Below are 24,297 nucleotides of genomic sequence, written 5' to 3'. Positions count from 1 at the left end.
CTTGTTGAATCATGGTTAAGCTTCGGCTTCAACAGGTCTACTGTTCACAGCACAGTGGGCTAAAAAATGGGCAAGTGGGGATGATCCAAAGCTCAATGCCCGGTATCGGAAATAAAAAGGAATAGCTTTCAGAAACCAGAAAACATCGCGTGAAATATATTTGCATAAGAAAACTATTTCAAGCTAAGGTTGTTTTCTTTTAAAAAATTATAAATATCATAAGTGGCATTTCAAAAAGATTACTCTCAATCTTCCGGTGGCGGCCAGGTGTGAGCGGTTGCACATTTGGTGGATCCCGCTTGTGGTGGACTTTGCGGACCTTTCCCCCGGCTAACGGGTGGATTAAAAAAGGTGCAGGAGGGGTGGTAGGAGAGTGTGTCTCATCAGTGGATAGATTTGTGGACCAGAAGTGACTGAAAAAGGGAACAGTTGGAGTGCTGGAGTTGTGCCTGCAACACAGGTGAAGATAGCAGAGGGTCAGGAACCAACCTTACCCTCTCAATGTCGACGGAGCAGCTGTTGGGCTTCCTTAACGAGAAGTTCACCCAGCAGAGGAAGGAGAATTTGGAGGACCTGGCTAGGGTGGTGGACCCGATAAAGGCGGGGATCGACTGCATGGAGATGAGGCTGGAGGCCCAGAGCCAGGCGATCCAAAAGGTGGAGAAGATGGTGGAGGAGCACGAGGAGCAGCTTGCCTGGATGGTAGCAGAGCTGGGGATGATGCAGGATCAACACATGCGGCTGCAGGAGAAAGTGGAGGACTTGGAGAATCGGTCTTGCAGGCAAAACTTGAGGATCATAGGACTGCCGGAGGGCAGCGAGGGAGCAGACGCTGGCGCGTATCTGGCTCGAATGTTTGAGAAGCTGCTGGATGGCCAATTGTACGGTCCTTGGAAGTGGACCTGGCGCACAGGGCGCTGATGTGGAAGCCACAGGGAACTAGCCGCCGAGAGGAATTGGCGGAGGGACTAGTAGAAGTGGTGGAAGAGCTGGAGGCAATGCAGGTGGGTAAGGCCCGGGCCCGGATGGATAGCCAATGGAGTTTTAAAAAACGTTCTTGGGGTGCTGGGGCCCTTTTTGGTGAGGGCGTTTAACGAGTCAAGGGAGCGGAGGGAGCGGAGGGAGCAGAGGGTGCCCCCCCCCCCCCCCCCCCCCCGCTCCCCGCCCTCCCCCTTCCCCGAGCAGCACATGGGGCTTGAGGGGGCATCAGTGTGGGCACAGATATGTGGCAACCACCTGTTTGCTCCATGGGAACTAGATAGGGAGTGCAGCGGGCGGGGATCGAGCGGTTTGGGGGTTTGTTTATACATGGGGGTTTTCCGTGTTTGGAAGAGTTGGAGGAGGAGTTTGAGCCACCCGGTGGGAATGGATTCCATTATTTGCAGGTGAGGGACTTTTGTATGGAGGCAAGTATCGACTTTCTCACACCTACTGCTGCAGGATAAGGGTAGTGTCGAAAGCGGGAGTGGGGGAGGGGAAAGTATCGGAAACTTATAAAGAGCTTATAGATTGGGAGGGAGCCCCGATAGGAGAGGTGAAGCGGAAATGGGAGGAAGAGTTGGGTGGGGAGTTGGAAGCTGGGTTATGGGAGGACGCCCTGAGGTGAGTCAATGCGTCCTCATCGTGTGCCAGGCTTAGCCTTATACAATTTAAGGATGTCCACAGGGCACATATGACTGGCCTGGATGAGCAAGTTCTTTGAAGGGATGGAGGATAGGTGCGGGCGGTGTACAGGTGGGCCTGCGAATCATGTCCAGATGTTTTGGGCATGTTTGAAGCTTAGGGGATTCTGGCAGGGTTTTCTGACGTCATGTCAGAGGTACTGATGGTATGGGTGGTTCCGAGTCCAGAGGTGGCGATTTTTGGTGTGTCAGAAGACCCGGGAGTACAGGGGCGAGAGAGGCCGATGTTATGGCCTTTTTACCTCCCTGGTAGCCCGGAGACGGATCTTGTTAGCATGGAGGGACTCGGGGTGGGGGTTAGTGACATGGCGGGGTTTCTCAGGCTTGAGAAGATCAAGTTCGCCCTGAGGAGATCGATGTTAGGGTTTGCTCAGAGGTGGCAGCCATTTATCAACTTTTTGGGAAAAGTTAAGCTGTCAGCGGGAGGGGCGGTTTAAAAAGGGAGGCAGAGGGAGGTGGGCAAGGTGGGGGAAGGTTGGTGGGGAATTGTGGTTGGAGAGTTGTTTATGTAAGCCATGTTGGCTGGGTACTGTTGTGTGCTTGGTGTGGTGTTTATTCTGTTAAAATTTATAATATAAATGCCTCAATAAAATATTTTTCAAAAAAAGATTACTCCCATAACTGCCTGACATTACACAATCTCAGTTGCATAAAAGCCATTATTTAGGCAGGGCCGCAATAAGTGACAACGAAAGTTGAAAGTACATGATATCATGTGAAGGAGCTTGTCACAGTAACTTCGTTGAAGCCTACTTGTGACAATAAGCATTATTATTATTATGATTTTCTCCTATAAAAGTGATGCTCTTCGAGGGGATACAGCAAGCCCAAGAGATTTAAGAAGGGTCTGTATAAGGGAAGTAGCTGGAAGCATTGGAAAAAGTGGGAAGTTTGCAAATTCCTTTCATAGCTGATAATTTTTTTCATATTTAATGAAGTGCTATTTTTAAAGTTCTCACTGGATGTAACGGAAATTCAAATACCTCAGGGAAAGGTTTGAAAAATAACAAACATTTTTTTCATTGCTTTTTAGTGTATGTTAAATTTAAGCCAATTAACCAGCATACTTCACATTCAAAGTACAGGAATCACAATCAATCTTTTAGAAATTAAGAACAGTGAATAGTAGATAGGATGGATGCAAAGGAGATATGGAAGGGAAAATAAATGGGAAGAAAATAAAACAATGTTCCTATTAAATTTAATTTTAGTTTCATCCAGTTTCCCTTCTGCCATCTAGGTACAGGCAGCTAATTGATACAAGAGTTGGTGGCTAATCATAATTTATCAATTAGTCTACGACAGACTCAGAATGGCATGAGAAAACCCCTAGTCAAAGAGCTTTGGAAAATACAGGTCCAAAAGTCCAATCAGCACCCTTCTCTCCTGTAGTACAAGTTGCTGAGATCGTTTGAAATTTGCCATTCTTGCATTTATCCAGATGAGTGCAAAATAAAAAGTTTCAGCAACATGTTTCCCTTTAAATCATAAATTTCTTTGCAACATTAAAAGAAAATTCCTGGGGAGTGAGCATTTCTCTTTCACTTTAATTTTTTACATGCAGCAAGATGTTGTAATATTTGCTTGCTATGTAAAAACTGACACGGGCCTGCTGAAACACAATAATATGCACATTGGTGGAGCTGTGGCACAAAACATTAACATTTCTTTAATGAAACGCACCTCTTAACTGAGGATTAGACATTCACACAGCACGGATGATGCACACATAATTAACTTTGAATTTCTAATGAATCCTGCACACCAGTTGAATATTCATGTATGGGTACATAAGTACAGAAAGTAATTAGACAAGTAGTCAAATACGTGGTAGGGTCGGGTATACAGGTACACAGCAAGCTGGGAGCTTCGTGAAGGGTGACACAAGGCTGAGGCATTCAAAGGGTTAAAAATATATTTAATTCAGACCCAGAGAGTAGTTTAGCTACACAAAAACACAAACATGATAACGTATGAAAATTAGAAACTAATTTAGCATTGGAGAGATAGTGCTGCAAATGGCAACCTGTTGGCATTCACAAGAGACATGGTCACTGTAACATAGGTGCAGCAGGAGCTGGATTAGCTTTACAAGGGACGCATTTATTTCAACTTCTAATAAAACACCAATATGTAATTGCCTAGTAGTTTATAATCATGTGACAAGCTGGATACCTGAGTAACAAGCACAGTTGTAAAGTGTATAAATATGTACAGCAAACTTTGTTTGTTGAACAGTCTCTCGACCTGTACCCCAATATGCGTATTAGTAAAACAAAGTTTTTGTCTTGTTTGGACCTTTACCATATCTATAAGGAGTGTCACTGATATACTACAACATTCAGATCAAGAGGCTGACCAGGTTATGACAGAGTTGGTCATCAACATCTTTGTTTTTAAGACTATATTTGCGCTCATGGCAAACAGTTACTTTTGGTCAAGCAATTCTATGCAAATGAGCTGCAAAGTTTGATGTGGTCATCATAGTTCATAGAGTCGTAGAGTGTTACAGCAAGGAAAGAAGCCCTTCGGCCCATCATGTCCACACCAGCCATCAAGCACCTATTTATTCTAATGCCATTTTCCAGCACTTGGGCCGTGGCCATGTATGCTATGGCATTTCAAGTGCTCATCTAAATACTTCTAAAATGTTGAGGGTTCCCGTCTCTACCACCTTTCAGGCAGTGAGTTCCAGACTGCCACCACCCTCTGGGTGAAAACATTTTTCTTCACATCTCCTCTAAACTTCAAGAACGATAACACAGCTTGCAAAGTTTAAGGGTTCTGTAACAAATTTTTAGACACTGAAAGTGTTCGAAAATCAATTATTGCCAATGTTGAGAGTGTCATATCAGAAATGTAAATAGAACTGAATGAGCTCCAAAGAGCATGGTTTGATGGCATAAGTGTTTTAGCATTCTTTACATACCTGCCAGAGGAATTTGGAGTTCCATAATGTCACAGCTGTCACTGTTTGGCAGTACACTTGCGTGTGGTGAAGTATTTTCATATATTAACCTTCAAAATTCCTAAGGCTGCAGATGTCCTAAGGCAAAACTGGCATGGCTAATTGAAAGATCTGGCAAAACCAGATCACACACTGACAATTGGCATATAATTGGGCAACAATTGGACAATTTATTTCATGCATCAGAGAAGTCACAGTGGCCATGCAGTTACCGGGTTGTCATAAAAATTCATCTGCTTCATTAATGTCCCACAGGAAACAAATCCTTCCTTACCTGGTTGGGCCATGACTCCAGGTCCACGGCGAAGTGGTGACTTTTAACTGTCCTCTGAAATGGCCTAGCAAGTCCCACACCCAAGAACAACTAAAAAATTGTCCAATTAGTTGTTTCATTGTAAATATAGAACAGAGATCTTACAAATTATTGTGAAAATGTAAGCAAATATTTGTTCAATTCATGTGCATATTCTTGGAAGCCCAAATAATTGTGGAATATGATATTTAATTAATAATTCTGCGTGACCAAAAATCATATTAATCATATGTAGTTGTACCGCGTTCTGACCCTCTGCTGCAAAAGCGTTCATTGGGAAAATGCTGCAATCAATTATTAAGTAGTAGCAGGACAAATGTATTAGAATTCTTTGAGGATGTTAGAATAGAGTAGTAGGGCAGCACGGTAGCATAGTGGTTAGCAAAATGGCTTCACAGCACCAGGGTCCCAGGATCAATTCCCGCCTGGGTCACTGTCTGTGCGGAGACTGCACATTCTCCCAGTGTCTGCTTGGGTTTCCTCCGTTTGCTCCGGTTTCCTCCCAAAGTTCAAAGATGTGCAGGGAAGGTGGATTTGCCATGTAAATTGCCCTTAGGTTAGATTGGGTTACAGGGATAGGATGGAGATGTGGGCTTAAGTAGGGTGCTCTTTCCAAGAGCTGGTGCAGACTCGAAGGGCCGAATGGCCTCCTTCTGCACTGTAAATTCTATAAAGGGGAATAAATATATACATAGACATAGTGGGCGGGATTCTCCCGCAACTGGCCGGATGGCCCAACGCCGGTGCCAAGGCGCAAATCACTCCGGCGTCGGGCCGCCCAGAAGCTGCGGAATCCTCCGCACGTCTGGGGGCTAGGCCGGGGCCGGTGGCGTAAGGGTTGGCGCCGCGCCAACCGGCGCCGTGGGCCAGGGCGAGTTGGCGCATGCGCAGAACCACCGGCGTGTTTCCTGCACATGCGCAGGGGGTTTCTTCTCCATGCCGGCCATGGCGGAGGCTGTTGCGGAGGGAAAGAGTGCCGCCAGGGCACAGGCCCGCCCGCAAATCGGTGGGCCCCGATCGCGGGCCAGGCCACCGTGAGGGCCCCCCCCCCCCCGGGGCCGGATCTCCCCCACGCCCTCCGAGGACTCCAGTAGACCGCCGACAAGCCAGGTCTCGCCGAGATGGACCATGTCCATTTCACGTCGGCGGGACTGGCTGAAAACGGGCGGCCGCTCAGCCCATCGGGGCCCGGAGAATTGCCGGTGGGGCTGCTGCCAACGGCCCCCGACCGGCGCGGTGTGATCCTCGCCCCCCGAAAACCGGCACCGGAGAATTCGGCAACCGGCGTCGGGAGCAGCCGGGTGGGATTCACGCCACCCCCCGCCGATTCTCCGACCCAGCGGGAGGTTGGAGAATCCCGCCCAGTGTATTTGGAATTGCAAAACGTATTCAATAAGGTGCCACATAAAAGGTTGCTACACAAGAGCCATGGCACTGAGGTTAATATATTATTCACGGTTCACATATGGTCCAACTTTTACAGATGCACCATAGAAAGCATCCTATCTGGCTGCACCACAGTCTGGTATGGCAACTGCTCGGCTCAGAACCGCAAGAAACTTCAGAGTTGTGAACACAGCGCAGTCCATCACACAATCCAATTAGCATGGATAGAAGATTGGCTAACTAACAGGAAATACATACGGTAAACTGTAACTTGTGGGTGCCACAGGGGACAGTGCTGGTGCCTCAACTATTTACAATCTATATCGATGATTTGGATGAAGGAACCAAGTGTACTGTACAGCCAACTTTACTAAGGATACAACAATAAGTAGGAAAGCAAGTTTTTGAGCAGGACACAAAGGAGTCTGCAAAGGGATCTAGGAAGCTAAGTGAGCGAGCAAAATTTGGCAGATGGCACATAATGTGGGGACATAGAAGGAATAGAAAAACAGAACATTATTTAAAAGGTGACAGTATAGAATGCTGCAGCACAGAAGGATCCTGTTGTCCGTGAATCACAAAAGGTTAGCATGCAAGTAAAGCAGGTAATTAAGAAGAAAAAATAAACGTTGCCTTAATTGTAAGGGGGATGAGTACAAAAGTATGGAGGACTTGCTACAACTATCCAGGGCATTGGTGAGGCCACACCTATAGCACTCGATATAGCTTTGGTGTCCTTTGCACATTCTCCCCGTGTCTGCATGGGTCTCACCCCCACAACACAAAAGATATGCAGGGTAGGTGAATTGGCCACGCTAAATTGCCCCTTAATTGGGGAAAAAAATTGGTCTCCTTATTCAAGGAAGGATATGCTGGCATCGGAGGCAGTTCAGCGAATGCGTGCTAGGCTCATTCCTGGGATGAAGAGATCGTCTTCGGAGGAAAGATTGAGCAAGATGGATCTATGTTTATTGAGATTAGAAGAATGAGAGGTGCTTTTTTGAAACGTACAGGATTCTGAGGAGACTTGATAGCCGGTAGCACAGTGGTTAGCACAGTTGCTTCACAGCTCCAGGGTCCCAGATTCGATTCCTAGCTTGGGTCACTGTCTGTGCGGAGTCTGCACGTTCTCCCCGTCTCTGCGTGGGTTTCCTCCGGGTGCTCCGGTTTCCTCCCAAGTCCAAAGATGTGCAGGTTAGGTGGATTGGCCATGTGTCCAAAAGGTGGGGTGGGGTTACTGGGTTATGGGAATAGGGTGGAGGTGTGGGCTTGGGTAGTGTGCTCTTTCCAAGGGCCGGTGCAGACTTGATGGGCCAAATTGGCTCTTTCTGCACTGTAAATTCTATGATTCTATGATGGGTTAGATGCTGAGACGATGTTTCCCTTTGTGGGGGAATTTAGTTTCAGAATAAGATGGTGATGACCAAGGTTTTCTTAGAGTTACCTTTCGAATGATCTGCCTCAGAGAGCCGTGGAGGTCGGATCATTGAATATATGTAAGGCTGAGTTGGACAGATTTTTGACCTACAAGAGAATCAAGGGTTACAGGATCAGGCAGGAGAGTTGAGTTGAAGCAGTGTTCAGGTCAGACATGATCTTAATAAATGAAAGAGCAGGCTCAAAGAGTTGAATGGCCTACTCCTGTTTCGGTATGGAAGGAAGATCTTATGAGGAAAGGCTGAGGGACTTGAGGCTGTTTTCGTTAGAGAGAAGAAGGTTAAGAGGTGACTTAATAGAGGCATACAAGATGATCAGAGTATTAGATAGGGTGGACAGTGAGTGCCTTTTTCCTCGGATGGTGATGGCTAGCACGAGGGGACATAGCTTTAAATTGAGGGGAGATAGATATAGGACAGATGTCAGAGGTAGGTTCTTTACTCAGAGAGCAGTAGGGATGTGGAATGCCCTGCCTGCAACAGTAGTGGACTCACCAACATTAAGGGCATTCAAATGGTCATTGGATAAACATATGGATGATAATGGAATAGTGTAGATGGGCTTGAGATTGGTTTCACAGGTCGGTGCAACATCGAGGGCCGAAGGACCTGCACTGCGCTGTAATGTTCTATTGTTCTTATGTTCTTCAGTTGTCCCTACACCAAAGAAGTTAAAAAGCAGCATAAATTAATGGTCATTGAAACAATTAGTGTAAGCTGTTGAAATGCCCAACCAGACGTGCTACTGAAACAAGAGGCAATGGCTGGGTATGTATGATGAGAGATGGTAGGTAGACTGATATTAGTCAAAAAGTAGCAAACCTCTTGGGCTAAAAGATCTTTTCATGTTTGTTTTTTTAAACATATCCTATATTGCTAAAATAGAAGTTACATTCTGTTTTTCTCTCTCTCCAAAGATTTTTGACAATTAGATTCATTAATTTTGTCAAAACCAAGGCCCAAAAAACATATTCACTGTTCAAATCCTGAGTTTCCTATTTGCCTATTTCTGAAATGTTTTACTGCACCCATTTCATGACGAAATAAACCCTTATGATGCAGGTTTTCTCACAACAAATCGAGAAGAAAAAAACAGATACCCAATGAGCAGCTCAAATAGTTTTTTTCAATTAAATAAGATCTGTCATCAAGGATATGCTGAGTATTAAACATACTACAGTGCAAAGCTAAATAAAATTAAATAGTAGAAAGTTAAGGAAGTTAAAATTCTGCAAAATGCTTCCGGGTGCGGCGATGACCAGCTAAGTCGCACGTTTCGGCAGCTCCCGGTGGAACGGGCTTTTTGGGCTCTTAATAGGAGCCCCAACGGCAATTTTAACGGCAAAAAACACTGTGCTGTAATCCAGAAGGGAATCCCCCCTGGACACGGATGGAAAAAAGAGAGGAGGGTGGCCGGATTGTGGTGGATCCTCTAGAGCAGCGGCCAGGAAGGCAGGCACAAAGCAAGATGGCGTCGGAAGGAGGCAGTTTAATATGGGGCCCTGACCAACAAGAGTTCCTGCGGCGTTGCGTGGAAGAACTCAAAAAGGAGATGAAGAAGGAGCTGTTGGCCCCGATATTACAAGCGATTGAGGGGCTAAAGGAGGAGCAAAAGACCCAGGAACAGGAGCTTCGGGTCGTGAAGGCAAAGGCTGCTGAGAATGAGGCCGACATACAGGGCCTGGTGGTGAAAACGGAGATGCACGAGGCACAACACAAAAGGTGTGTGGAAAGGCTGGAGGTGCTGGAGAATAATGCGAGGAGGAAGAATTTAAGGATTCTTGGTCTTCCCGAAGGTGTAGAAGGGGCGGACGTCGGGGCATATGTGAGCACGATGCTGCACTCGTTAATGGGATCGGAGGCCCCGACGGGTCCGCTGGAGGTGGAGGGAGCCTATCGAGTTATGGCACGAAGACCGAGGGCTGGAGAAATTCCTCGAGCCATAGTGGTGAGATTTCTCCGATATAAAGACAGAGAGATGGTCCTCAGATGGGCAAAGGAAACTCGGAGCAGTAGGTGGGAGAACGCGGTGATCCGCGTATATCAAGATTGGAGTGCGGAGGTGGCGAGATGGAGGGCAAGCTTTAATCGGGCCAAGGCGGTGCTGCACAAACGGAAGATTAAATTTGGAATGCTGCAACCGGCAAGACTGTGGGTCACACATCAAGGGAAACACCACTACTTCGAAACGGCAGATGAGGCGTGGACATTTATTGTCGAGGAGAAACTGGAGTGAGCGGGCCATAAAAAGAACGTTTGGGACAAAGTGGGGGGGGTGAATATGTGGGATGAAGGGGGGAAAAAGAGGGAAGAGATGACTTCCCAAGTTGTTAATCCTGCGACCCTGTAACTTTTCTCTCTTCCCCATGTCGTGGGGGAGGGAGGATGAGGAGCTGAGGGTGCCGGCCATTGGGGGCAGGGCCAAAAGGGAAGCGCGGGCTTTGTTCCCGCGCTATGGTAATCACGGCGGGAACAGGGAAGCAGGAGGCCTTGCACAGTGTGAGCCGAGGTCACGGGGGGAAGCCGAGGTCGGCCAGAGTTTGCTGACTTCTGGGAGCAACATGGGGGGTGCAATTATGCTAGTTTGGGATCTAGCGGGGGGGGGGGGGGGGGGGGTTAACTGGGTTGCTGCTGCTGGGGAGAAGGGGGAGCTGGTATTGGGGGGGGGGGGGTGGTCGGAGCGGGGGGGCGCCGCTTGGGGGAGATACGGCTACATGGGAATCGGGTGAGGAGCTGGATTGGAAAAGGAGCTGGCTAGTTGTCAAGGGGGGGGGAGTAAAGAGCCCCCCAACCCGGTTGATCACGTGGAATGTGAGGGGGCTGAACGGGCCGATTAAGAGGGCACGGGTACTCGCACACCTAAAGAAACTTAAGGCAGATGTGGTTATGCTTCAAGAGACGCATCTGAAGCTGATAGCCCAGGTCAGACTACGCAAAGGATGGGTGGGGCAGGTGTTTCATTCGGGGCTAGACGCAAAAAACAGGGGGGTGGCCATACTAGTGGGGAAGCGGGTAATGTTTGAGGCAAAGACTATAGTGGCGGATAGTGGGGGCAGATACGTGATGGTGAGTGGCAAATTGCAAGGGGAGGCGGTGGTATTAGTGAACGTGTATGCCCCGAACTGGGATGATGCCAACTTTATGAGGCGTACGTTAGGACGAATCCCGGACCTAGAAGTGGGGAAGTTGATAATGGGTGGAGATTTTAATACGGTGCTGGACCCAGGGCTGGACAGATCGAGGTCCAGGACTGGAAGGAGGCCAGCTGCAGCTAGGGTGCTTAAGGACTTTATGGAGCAGATGGGAGGAGTAGACCCCTGGTGATTTAGTAGACCTAGGAGTAAGGAGTTTTCGTTTTTCTCCTATGTCCACAAAGTTTATTCACGGATAGACTTTTTTGTTCTGGGAAGGGCACTGATCCCAAAGGTGACGGGGACGGAGTACACGGCTATAGCCATTTCGGATCATGCTCCACATTGGGTGGACCTGGAGATAGGGGAAGAAAAACAGCGTCCACCCTGGAGAATGGACATGGGATTATTGGCAGATGAGGGGGTGTGCTTAAGGGTGAGGGGGTGTATTGAAAGGTACTTGGAACTCAATGATAATGGGGAGGTACAGGTGGGAGTGGTCTGGGAGGCGCTGAAGGCAGTGGTTAGAGGGGAGATGATATCTATTAGGGCACATAACGGAAAGCAGGAGGGTAGGGAAAGGGAGCGGTTGTTGAAAGATCTTCTGAGGGTGGACAGACAATATGCGGAGACACCAGAGGAGGGACTGTACAGGGAAAGGCAAAGGCTACATGTAGAATTTGACTTGTTGACTACAGGTAAGGCAGAGGCACAATGGAGGAAGACACAGGGTGTACAGTACGAATACGGAGAGAAGGCAAGCAGGTTGCTGGCCCACCAACTGAGGAAAAGGGGAGCAGCGAGGGAGATAGGGGGGGTGAGAGATGAGGAGGGAAAGATGGAGCGGGGAGCGGAGAGAGTGAATGGAGTGTTCAAGGCATTTTACGAAAGATTATATGAAGCTCAGCCCCCGGATGGGAAGGAGAGACTGATGTGCTTTCTGGATCAGCTGGAATTTCCCAAGGTGGAGGAGCAGGAGAGGGTGGGACTGGGAGCACAGATTGAGACGGAGGAAGTGGTGAAAGGGATTGGGAGTATGCAGGCGGGGAAGGCCCCGGGACCAGACGGATTCCCAGTTGAATCCTATAGGAAATATATGGACTTGCTGGCCCCGCTACTGATGAGAACCTTTAATGAGGCGAGGGAAAGGGGGCAGCTGCCCCCGACTATGTCAGAGGCAACGATATCGCTCCTCCTAAAGGAGGAAAAAGACCCGCTGCAATGCGGGTCCTATAGACCAATTTCCCTCCTGAATGTGGATGCTAAGATTCTGGCCAAGGTAATGGCAATGAGGATAGAAGATTGTGTCCCGGGATGGTTCATGAGGACCAAACTGGGTTTGTGAAGGGGAGACAGCTGAATACAAATATACGGAGGCTGCTAGGGGTAATGATGATGCCCCCACCAGAGGGGGAAGCGGAGATAGTGGTGGCGATGGATGCCGAGAAAGCATTTGATAGAGTGGAGTGGGATTATTTGTGGGAGGTGCTGAGGAGATTTGGTTTTGGGGATGGGTATATCAGGTGGGTACAGTTGCTGTATAGGGCCCCGATGGCGAGCGTGGTCACGAATGGACGGGGGTCTAACTATTTTCGGCTCCATATAGGGACGAGGCAGGGATGTCCTCTGTCCCCGTTATTGTTTGCACTGGTGATTGAACCCCTGGCCATAGCATTGAGGGGTTCCAGGAAGTGGAGGGGAGTACTCGGGGGGGGGGGGAAGAACACCGGGTATCTCTGTATGCGGATGATTTGTTGCTATATGTGGCGGACCCGGCGGAGGGGATGCCAGAGATAATGCAGATACTTGGGGAGTTTGGGGATTTTTCAGGGTACAAACTGAACATGGGGAAAAGTGAGGTGTGTGTGGTGCATCCAGGGGAGCAGAGCAGAGAGATAGAGGATTTACCGTTGAGGAAGGTAACAAGGGACTTTCGGTACTTGGGGATCCAGATAGCCAAGAATTGGGGTACATTACACAGGCTTAATTTAACGCGGTTGGTGGAACAGATGGAGGAGAACTTTAAGAGATGGGACACGGTGTCCCTGTCATTGGCAGGTAGGGTGCAGGCGGTTAAAATGGTGGTCCTCCCGAGATTCCTTTTTGTGTTTCAGTGCCTCCCGGTGGTGATCACGAAGGCTTTTTTCAAAAGAATCGAGAAGAGTATTATGAGTTTTGTGTGGGCTGGGAAGACCCCGAGAGTGAGGAGGGGATTCTTGCAGCGTGGTAAGGACAGTGGGGGGCTGGCACTACCGAGCCTAAGTGAGTACTACTGGGCCGCCAATGTTTCAATGGTGTGTAAGTGGATGTGAGAAGGGGAGGGAGCGGCGTGGAAGGGATTGGAGAGGGCGTCCTGCAGGGGGCTAGCCTACAAGCAATGGTGACGGCACGTTGCCGTTTTCACCAAAGAAATACACAAGCCCGGTGGTGGTGGCTACATTGAAAATTTGGGGGCAGTGGAGACGGCATGGGGGAAGGACGGGAGCTTCGGTGCAGTCCCCGATAAGAAACAATCATAGGTTCGTCCCGGGGAGAATGGATGGGGGATTTGGAGCATGGCAAAGAGCTGGGGTAGTACAACTGAGAGATCTGTTTGTAGATGGGACGTTTGCGAGTCTGGGAGCGCTGACGGAAAAATATGGCTTTCCCCAAGGGAATGCATTTCGGTACATGCAATTGAGGGCTTTCGCGAGGCAACAGGTGAGGGAATTCCCGCAGCTCCCGACGCAGGAGGTGCAGGATAGAGTGATCTCAGAGACATGGGTGGGGGAATGGTAGGGTGTCGGACATATACAGGGAAATGAGGGACGAGGGGGAGATCATGGTGTATGAGCTGAAAGGGAAGTGGGAAGGGGAGCTGGGGGAGGAGATTAAGGAGGGGCTGTGGGCTGATGCCCTACGTAGGGTAAACTCATCGTCCTCGTGTGCCAGGTTAAGCCTGATACAATTTAAGGTGTTACACAGGGCGCATATGACAGGAGCACGGCTCAGTAAATTTTTTGGGGTAGAGAATAGGTGTGCGAGATGCTCGAGAGGCCCAGCGAATCACACCCACATGTTCTGGTCATGTCCGGCACTACAGGGGTTCTGGGTGGGGGGTGGCAAAGGTGCTTTCGAAGGTGGTGGGGGTCCGGGTCGAACCAAGCTGGGGGTTGGCTATATTTGGGGTTGCAGAAGAGCCGGGAGTGCAGGAGGCGAGAGAGGCTGACGTGTTGGCCTTTGCATCCCTAGTAGCCCGGCGCAGGATATTGTTAATGTGGAAGGAAGCCAAACCCCCGGGTGTGGAGACCTGGATAAACAACATGGCAGGGTTTATAAAGTTAGAACGGATTAAGTTTGTGTTAAGGGGTTCGGCTCAGGGGTTCACCAGGCGGTGGCAACCGTTCGTCGATTACCTCACAGAAAGATAGAGGGAATGGAAAAGAAGTAGACAACAGCAGCAACCCAGGGGGGAGTGGGGGGGAGGAATCGAACGGACTCTCAGAGATGTTATTGTATATGTGTAACATGTATAGGTAGTTGTTATAGGTAATTGTATATTGGATTGCTGGATTGTATTTTTGGAGAGTATTTATTTTGGACAAGGCAGTTGCCATTCAGTTTTGTTTTTGTTTTTGTTTATATATTATTTATCTATTTGTTTAAAACTGGCCACTGTTATTTATATTGCTTTATTGTTGTGTAAAAGAAACACTACGTACTGTTATGTTTGGCCAAAAATCTTGAATAAAATATATGTATATTTTTTTAAATTCTGCAAAATGTTTATCACACAAGTACTACTGGCTCAACAATACCATCTTCTCATCAACTGACCCCAACAAATTCCAGTCTTATAATATTGCAACCACCCTCACTTCCAATGATATAAAGCTTTGTTACAGAATAGGCATTTAACTGAAGGTATGGACTCGGGTCGCAAAGCAGCACCTGGGAGAGCGCTCATTACAATAATATTCGGAGTAAAATATGATGGAAACTATGCTATAAAAGACGTCTGAGACTTGGGGCTGAATTTAAACATTAGCACCCACTCGCGCCAGCAAGGGTGGGGAGAAAGAGGGTGGGCGTAGTGAGCAGGTTTTTTAGTGGTTCCTTAATTGAACCACAACTACCCTTACACTTCACATTTCCCTGGCGAGTTGGAGCAAGTGGGTGTGATCACAAGCTGCACCTGATTTGAAGTTTCAATATCTGCCCCTGCAACAGTCTCTCACTTGCCAGTTGTGGTTCTATCAACAAGGAAAAACTGTCCTGGGCATCACGCTGCAGGCTATAAAGGGTCTACAGGGACATTTTATTCCCAACAGCCAGAGGAAGAAGCCCACCTCAGAAACCAAACTTCCCCGTTAGAAAAATAAAGGTAGTTTTAAGGATTTATATTTGTATTGGTAAACATTAGAAATAAGGTATAGTTTTAAGTAGGTTTAATTTAATGTTTATGTGCCTAGAAGGATAACATAGTTAGATTTACGCTGGACAAAGGTGTTTGTACGTGTAGGTGCTGGTTTCAATTCAAACTGTGATTCTATATTGCTTATATAGGGCTACGGCATGAAGAATAAATGGAACTAGCAGGGGTTGCTTAGCAACTGGGGGCCCTACTAAGGATTTAAAAAAAGCTTTTAAGATCTATTTGAATTTGTTGATTGTTGGAGGCAGAACTTCGGGGAGTGAACATCTCTCAGCTTTCAGAAGAAAGACCAGACAGAACGGGAGCTGCAAAGAGCTTCCTAAAGTAGAAATTAAAGTCCAGTTAACCAGGGAATTGGGACAGAAAGAATGTTTAGAACGACTGGAATCATGTGAACAGAGACCAAACTATTGTTCAGAAGAATTCAAGGAAGAATAAACAAAGTGTTAAGTTAAAGGGACAATTGCAGTAACCAGATTTAAAGTGGGACAGTAATTTTCAACGGTAAATCAAACGTTTGATCCCATTTTAATACAGCCTGGGAATGGAGAGTTAAAGCAGTTGTGAACAGTTTGCACAACAGTCAAGACAAAGAAATCCTAAAGGGGTTGGTGTAAAATCCTGGACTGGATTTTCTGCCAAAAGTGAAGCTTAAGCTTTGTTTAAAGCTTTGTCATTTGGAAAACATGGTCTGGAGTTCGAAATGTAAAACGCTACGGGAAAGCACAATTATGAGAGAAGATTTTAAAGCGTGCTTTTGGAGTGGAGCTTGTAAATTCTCACGTGCAATCGTCTGGGGGAATTCTGATGAGACTGGTCAGGGGCTAAACAGCTGGCTTGTAATGCAGAACAAGGCCAGCAGCGCAGGTTCAATTCCCGTACCGGCCTCCCCGAACAGGCACCGGAATGTGGCGACTAGGGGTTTTTCACAGTAACTTGATTGAAGCCTACTTGTGACAATAAGCGATTATTATTACATCCACAAATATTCACTTGGGGTTCAGAGTGGAGAGTGGATTTGCCCACAGTTATCTTGTGTATTAATGCGACCATTGTAGATTACAATATACTTTGTAATCCATGTTAATCCTAAAACCTGTGTGCAATTGTTAACCTAAGAAGGGAGCAGAGAAAAAGAGTATTGCATCATAATCCAACTTTTTCATGTTTAATCAAGTTTTTTTTCTTATTAAAACTAATTAGCAGTCCTGTGACTCTGTTCCTCCCTTTTTATAAAAAAAATAAAATAAAATGTACTATCTTTTGAGCCATGGTTCCATTCTGGGATCTCCCCGCTCAGTTCTAATATCAACTGGGACCGCAACATCCCTTGTCCATGGATATATTACAGCAAGCGTTTCAATTACATCATCAGGACAGGAAACAAGTGACATGCCACATTCAAGTGTCAACAACCACACACTGATTTCCTCAACCTTCTCTTATACAGCACTTAAAACACATAACAGTTCTTGCAGCTCCACCCATTTGTTTTTGCTCAGAGACTTGCTCACATGCCCCAGCTACCATTCACACTCATCCTATCGCCACCATCATCCTCCACAAGTATTGTCATTCCATCCTCGCAATATGACTATCTTCACTCTCCCTCTGCATAGCGGCAGAGAACCTGGGTGGCCTCCCAGTCCTGTCCAGTCGTCACGAGTGGCTAACACACTGGTGACAAGCCTGGCCTCAACACGTATGGCTATTGATGATGGGACAGATGAGGGTTTCACACCCTCCTATTGGCAGAATTAGATTATCACATAGCTACAAACACACAACACTTATTCAAGGCAACTTGATGTCAGCAGTCACTGAAACATGTTGAACTAAACACTATTGACTTTGAACCCTTTCAACTTTGGAGTTTTAATTTGTTTTCCATCACCCAGGAACAGGTGGCAGGGGAGGACAAAGATTTCTCACAGGAAGTCAAACGCTGACGAAGCACTGTCACATGTGCACCTTTCACCAGGTCCAATAGAAACATCTTTGTAGGACCCACACAGGTAGTTGAATTGTTACATGGTGAGCAACACATTACAAATGAGCAGAAACTAATGTTGCAAACAGAGAAAGTAGTAGACACCCTGTTGGAGACCACAGCTCCAAGCTCTGTTCAACTGAATGCTGATGGTGAGCCTCAGGAATCATTGACAAAGAGGACTATTATGAGCATCAACAGAAACATGTGATGTCTGTCAGTCCAACGGTGCCGTGCACTATTAGAGAACGATAATCCAGAAAAAGGATTGGTCACTATGAATTCCATGATATCTTAATCTTTGTGTTGATGCCCACCTCTATGGAGAGTATACAACTATATGGAGCATCAGATGCAGCAGTCAAACTAGAGACATAAATTACAAAAGCAGGGAGGTCAGATTGGAGTTGTATAAACTTTGGTGAGGCCACAGCTGGAGTATCATGTGCATTTCTGATCGCCACATTATAGGAAGAATGTGATTTCATTGGAGGGCATGCAGAGGCGATTCACCAGGAAAAACATTTTTACCCAGAGGGTGGTGGCCTGGAATGCACTGCTTAGGAGTGTGGTAGAGGCAGGTGGCCTCACATCCTTTAAAGAGTTCCTGGATGAGCACTTGGCATGTCATAACATGGGTCAAGTGCTAGCAAATGTGATTCAGCAGACAGGTCAGCTATCTTTCATGCATTGGTGCAGACTCGATGGGTCTAAAGGCCTCTTCTGCACTGTAGTATTCTGTGATTATGTGAAGTATATGATGGTTCTAATCAACGGCCTGCACACTTGGTCTGTGAGCTTAAACAGGTTGGAGGAAAGCCTTGCCTTGGCCATTCAATGCCTCAGCGACGTGTAGCACAGTGGGCTCCAACTCCAGGCTAACAGTGATGTGCAGCTAGGCCATGAAGGGGAAGATGGAGAAGGGTACATGAAATTGGGAACTCTGGTCAAAGCAGTCCTCCACCTTCCCCCTGCCGGAGTCAGAATCCTATATTCTGCCTTCTGTCACGATGGCTGACTCTGCCCCAGAATATGCAGGCTGAGCAGCCTTTGGTGGACCCCTAACTGGTTCCAAAGTCCAGAGGATGTTGGCCACGAGCATCTCAGCAGTCAAAGTAGGGAAATGTGCAGCTTGCTTCTAGCTCAGTTGAAGCTATATGGGTAGTATCACATCAGAATAATAGGAAAAGGAAGAGAGAGACTTGTCGTTTCATTTTGGTGTTCATAAGCTTACCAAATTGTGATTACTATTGCTGACATTGATACAACAAAACTTTATTTCAAAACTCCATTGTCCAGTCATCCCCCTTGTTACCAATCACCTGCCAAGTGGCCTTCAGAGTTGAGGAAAATAGTATGAGAAGAGTATTCTCATACTATTGGAAAGAAGCTATTGATGTCAGTTGAGAGATATGGATTTTTGACTGTGGGACTACGGTGCTGGAGGAGTACAGGGACTGGTTTAGCACAGGGCTAAATTGCTGGCTTTTAAAGCAGACCAAGGCAGGCCAGCAGCACGGTTCAATTCCCGTACCAGCCTCCCCGAACAGGCGCCGGAATGTGGCGACTAGGGGTTTTTCCACAGTAACTTCATTTGAAGCCTACTTGTGACAATAAGCGATTTTCATTTCATTTTCATTTCATTTCATATTGAGTTCTGTATTGGTGTGTGATTGTCTTATCAGCTGAAGCTCAAATGAGTCCATCCCATGCATCCCCGGCAGCTAAGCGAGTGGCTCCAGGTACGCTGGCTGCATCAGGTTCCTCTTCAAAAATGCAGAAAGTTAGCACCTTCCTCCTCCTACAGCTATAGTTCTTTCTGCTGCCCTCGCATACATGACATCAGTCATCTGGGACCTGCACTCTTCATAATTAGATTCCAAGATTCTACAATGTCACAACCAGATTTCCTGGCAGGAGACAAAGAGCATAGAATCCCAACAGTGGAGAAAGAGGCCAATCGGCCTATCAATTCTGTGGTGACTGACCATCAATGGCACTCTGGTTCACTTGGCAGCCTTTATCCAAGAAGTTAGAAATGTCAGCAAAGGCCCAAAAAGAGAGTCTGTGCCTCCTGATACATTTATGCTCAGTCATGTCCAGAAAGTTCACTCTACCTATATACCTTTGAGTATCACTTCCTAGAAGCTGCAACTCTGTGGGTCCATCCCCTCTATCCTCAAGAGATAAGGGAAATCTGCTGTTGCTCAGAGCTGCATTAGTGATTCCCATGCTGCTGAGAGGAATGATAGCTGGGAACTGCAAATCAAACTCAAAAAATGCCTGGCGAGCAGAAATTACGTCTTGGAAATCATCCCCAAAACAATGATTCAAGTTCTCTGAGCAAAGGGGCTAGACAAAGAAGGAGCTGTCATATCTGTGCACTTGAAGGCTTTCTAACTTGTCAATGCTCAGTCCCACCATCCCCTGCTGTACTCTCACCTTGTTCAATCTGGCGTGCTCCTGAAAATCTGTAAACTGGCAGGTAAACCAGAATCCATGGTTAAACATGCAGTCAATTAGCTTTTAGCACGTTAGTCATATACCTGACTACCTCAAGAAGATATAAACATACTCCAGTTAAGTGCAGAAGGCAGCGAGACACACCCATTGGTTTTTCAATTTCTGCACTATTATGCTATGCCACAACTTCAAATGCATGGTGAAATCCAACAAAAAAAATCAACAATGATTACCTATCGAATTAGCCAAGTTTTATTTATTTATTCATTGAAAATATTTTATGAAGGCATATATAATTTTAACAATTTTCAAGAGGAAAAAAACAACAAAACAAATAACACCCACCCAACCAACAACCAAACCCATCCAACATGGCTTACATACACAGTTCCCCAATCCCCCTTTCCCACTAACTATTTACCATCTCAACCAACTCCACGCCTCCCTCTTTCTCTTTACTCACCCCCCCCCCCACTTTCTGCTGACAGCTGAATTTCCCCAAATAAATCTATAAATGGCTGCCACCTCTGGGCAAACCCTAGCATCAATCTTCTCAGGACGAACTTGAGCTTCTCAAGCCTGAGAACCCCGGCCATGCCACTGAGCCATACCCCCGATTTCGGGGGTTCTGAGTCCCTCCACGCTAATAAGATCCGTCACCGGGCCATCAGGGAGGCAAAGGCCAACACAACGGCCTCTCTCACCCCCTGGACTCCCGGGTTTCCGACACACCAAATATCGGCACCTCTGGACTCGGAACCACCCATGCCTTCAATACCGTTGACATGACATCGACAAATCCTTGCCAAAATTCCCTAGGCTTCAGACATGCTCAAAACATGTGGACATGATTTGCAGGCCCTCCGTACACCGCCCACACCTATCCTCCACCCCTTCAAAGAACCTGCTCATATGGGCCTGTCATATGCGTGCTGTAGACCATCTTAAATTGTAACAGGCTAAACCTGGCACATGACGCGGACGCGTTGACTCTACTCAGTGTGTCCTCCCATAACCCCGCCTCTAACTCCCTGCCCAATTCTTCCTCCCACTTTCGCTTCATCTCCCCTATCAGGGCCCCCTCCCAATCCACGAGCTCGTTATAAATTTCCAAGACCGTCCCCTCCCCCACTCCCAATTTCGACACTACCTTACCCTGTATCCCCTGGGGCGGTAGGTGTGGAAAGGTCGAGACCTACCTCCGCGCAAAATCCCTCGCCTACAGGTATCAGAACCCATTTCCACCGGGTGGCAGCTCAAACTCATCCAAGCACAGAAAGCTGCGGTCAATAAACAGGTCCCCAAACCATTCGATCCCAGCTCCCTGCCATCTCCAACACCCCGATCCAGCCCCCTCCCGGCGCAAACCGGTGGTTACCACAAACAGGTGTCCATACCGACGCCCCCTCCACTCCCATGTGCTTCCGCCATTGTTCTCACATCCTCAAGGCCACCGCTACCACAGGGCTTGTAGAGTACCGAGCCGGAGAGAGCGGCAGAGATGCCGTTACCAGTGCCCCTAAACTTATGCCCCTACACGAGGCCGCCTCCACCCACTCCCACACCGACCCCTCCCCCACTACCCACTTCCTAACCATTGCTCGCCGCCGTGGCAGTTCCTGAAATTCAGTAGGGCCAGCACCCCCCTCCCCTCGACCCCGCTCCAGCAGCGCCTTCCTTACCCACGGGGTCCTACCCGCCCACATGAACTCAGATCACTGCATTCACCCTCTCAAAGAAAGCCTTGGGAATAAAAATAGGCAGGCACTGAAATACAAACAAAGAACTCGGGGGAACCATCACCTTTATCGTCTCACCCTCCCCGCCAGTGACAACGGGAGCATATCCCACCTTCTAAAGTCCTCCTTCATCTGCTCTACCAACCGAGTCAAATTCAGCTTGTGCATCCAAGTTTTATTTTTGATTATAGAATATCAACATACAATTTTTCAAACAATATTTTGCCAATTTGAAGACACTGGGGCACTCAGAAAAACACAAAGTAACCCAGAAAGTTCACATACCTATTGTGGATTTCTGTGCAGGGGCTGTACTCTGGGTCTTTATTTTTGAGGTTTGCTGGCTGTCCTCAGAAAGCACAAGGTCCAGGGCTTTATGTGCATCATACTGACTATTCAGCACAGCGTCAACCAACACTTGTTCTGATACAGAATCTCCTAAAACTTCTCGTATTTCATCTAGGCAGCAATGTAGACGCGCTGTAACAGAAAAGCATATTCAGAGAAGTTTCTAGTAATCATATAGCAAGAAAATCTCTGTATGAATGCAGGGGAAAGCATTTGAGTGGAGCAGCACTAAATCAAAACTTGTTTCTAAATGTATATTTTCAAATAAATGTTCAAAAACAAATTCTTCAGATAGTTTAAATTGTGTGTTGATACTTTTAGCACATGGAACAGTTGAAAATAACTCTTCCCACTTGTCAAGTTAAAATTCATTATCAAAAAACCCCAGGTGGAAACTGGGCATTTCATGCAGAGAGGAAGGCTCCTCACCCAAATTCATTCTCACTCACATCTCCATTGGATCAATAATGATCATTTTTAGCTTTCCTCAACAAAAAAAATAATTGTAGCTTGTGCAGCTGATCAGGTCGAGGAAATCACTTCAACCTAAATCTAAGATGTTGTGGTTTTAGAAATCTTTTCATCAAAATCATTTGGTTTGTGCCTCTTTTTCTGGCAAGAAATTTTCCCATACAAGACAATAAGCTGAAAATTGTTCATGAGTCTCAACCAGTACCATTCTAAACCCAAGAACATGTCTGAACTGCTGTTACACAAACTCAGAGATCCAGCTACCGATTTCCATAGTTATTTTAAACTCAGATCCACAGGCTGTAGTAAAATCTCTCAAACCTGAAAATCACTTCAGATATTGTTCTGGCGTCTCAGTGTTCTTCTCAATTCAGTCTGTCTTTACTGAACAGTGCTCTATTCTATTACCTTTAATCTCAGACTTTTTGAAAACTTCTCTTCACTTCTCTAGTTTCCTTAACTAGCTGCTGTTCAGATCTTTGCACTTGTTTTCTTAACCATACTACTCAATGGTATGGCATTTCTCCCAGCAATGCTGAGAGTGATGTTCTCTCTCTCGCATTCTAAATCAACTGCTTCTAGCAGAGCTGTGAGAGTTGCCTTATCTCTCACCAGTCATCTTCAACTGCAATAAAATCGATAAACCAAAACTTTAAAGCTTCTCTACCTTACAAGTATCAAGCAACCACTGCTGGTTTATTTATTCTTCATGTTGTCGCTCTCTCTAAGCTCAAAAAAGCATAGTTGGAACTTACCCAACCCCCAAACATACAAACACTTTTGTGCAACATGAATCCAACCAACGGTTTTTACCCTTCCAGGCACAGAAACATTAAATTAAACATAGTTAAAACAGTAACTTATTTCTCATTTTTACCGATAAAATCCTAATTCCTTTAAACTACCTTTGTTTTCCTAACAAAGGAAGACAGAAAACAAAGAGAGTTGGATGCGATTACAGAAATTGGGACTGGTAAGGCCATGAAGGGAGTACAGGACCGATGGGTAAATGGGATTTAGTGCGAATCTGGACCGGAAAGCACAGTTATGGACGGCCTCAAGTTTACAGAAAATTGAACGTAAAGACCAACCAGGAGTTCATTAGAATAATCAAGTCCAGAGATAGCAAGGACAAGGATAAGGGCTTCAGCAGCATGAACTGAGGCAGTGGCAGACTTCAGAGATATTTTGGAGGTGAAATACTAGTCTTAGTGATGGCACAAATGTGTGGTTAGAAGCTCATCTCAGGGTAAAATATGACACCAAGGTGGCAAACAGTCTTGCTCAGCCTCAGCAATTACCAGGGAGATGGATGGAGTTACGGACTAGGGAGCAACGTTTGTGGCTGGAACTGAAGACTATGTTTTCAGTCGTCTCAATATTTAATTGCAGGAAATTTTGCTCATCCGGCACTGGATGTTGGATAAATGGTCTGACTAATCTAGAGACCGTGGAGGAACGATAACAGTGGTGAGAGATAAACTGGGTATCGTCAAAGCACAAGCGGAAACTTATGTGTTTTCTCACATAATGGCTCTGGGAGGCTAATGAGAAAAAGGAGGGGGCCCAAGGATAGATTCCTTGGGGAGCACCAGAGATAATTGTTTAGGAATGGAAAGAAAAACATTTGCAAGGGATTGTCTGGCTATAATTAGGTGAGAATAGAACAATGCAAGTGCAATCACAACCAAGTGGATGACAATGGGAAGGTATTGGAGGAGGATGTCAAAGGTTGAAGAAAGGTTGAGAAGGCTGAGAAGGGTTATTTTACTTTTATCACAGTCACAAAGGATGTCATTTGTGGCTTTAAGAGCTGTTTTGGTACTGTGGCAGGATGGAAACCCGACTGGAAGAATTGAAACAGAGTCCTGGTAAAGACAGGTATGGATATGGACGGCAACACGTTAAGTGATTTGGAGAGGAACGGGAAATGGAAAATGTGACGGCAGCTTGTGA

General features: G+C 46.7%; 1 protein-coding gene across 2 annotated transcripts in view; it reads right to left on the bottom strand.

Annotated features, from left to right (window-relative positions):
• Nucleotides 1-24,297, bottom strand: part of hbs1l (HBS1-like translational GTPase) — a 264,743-nt gene that overhangs the window by 190,998 nt on the left and 49,448 nt on the right. For both annotated transcript variants that reach the window (XM_072499712.1, XM_072499713.1), the window contains exon 4: nt 21,808-22,002. In XM_072499712.1, coding sequence (XP_072355813.1) covers nt 21,808-22,002 — 195 coding nt within the window. The remainder of the gene's footprint in view (nt 1-21,807; nt 22,003-24,297) is intronic.

The sequence above is a fragment of the Scyliorhinus torazame genome, chromosome 4 (genome assembly GCF_047496885.1).
Source record: "Scyliorhinus torazame isolate Kashiwa2021f chromosome 4, sScyTor2.1, whole genome shotgun sequence".
Classification (NCBI taxonomy): Eukaryota; Metazoa; Chordata; class Chondrichthyes; order Carcharhiniformes; family Scyliorhinidae; genus Scyliorhinus; species Scyliorhinus torazame.
Note: the sequence above shows the minus strand (reverse complement) of the source record. Positions and strands in the feature narration are given on the sequence as shown.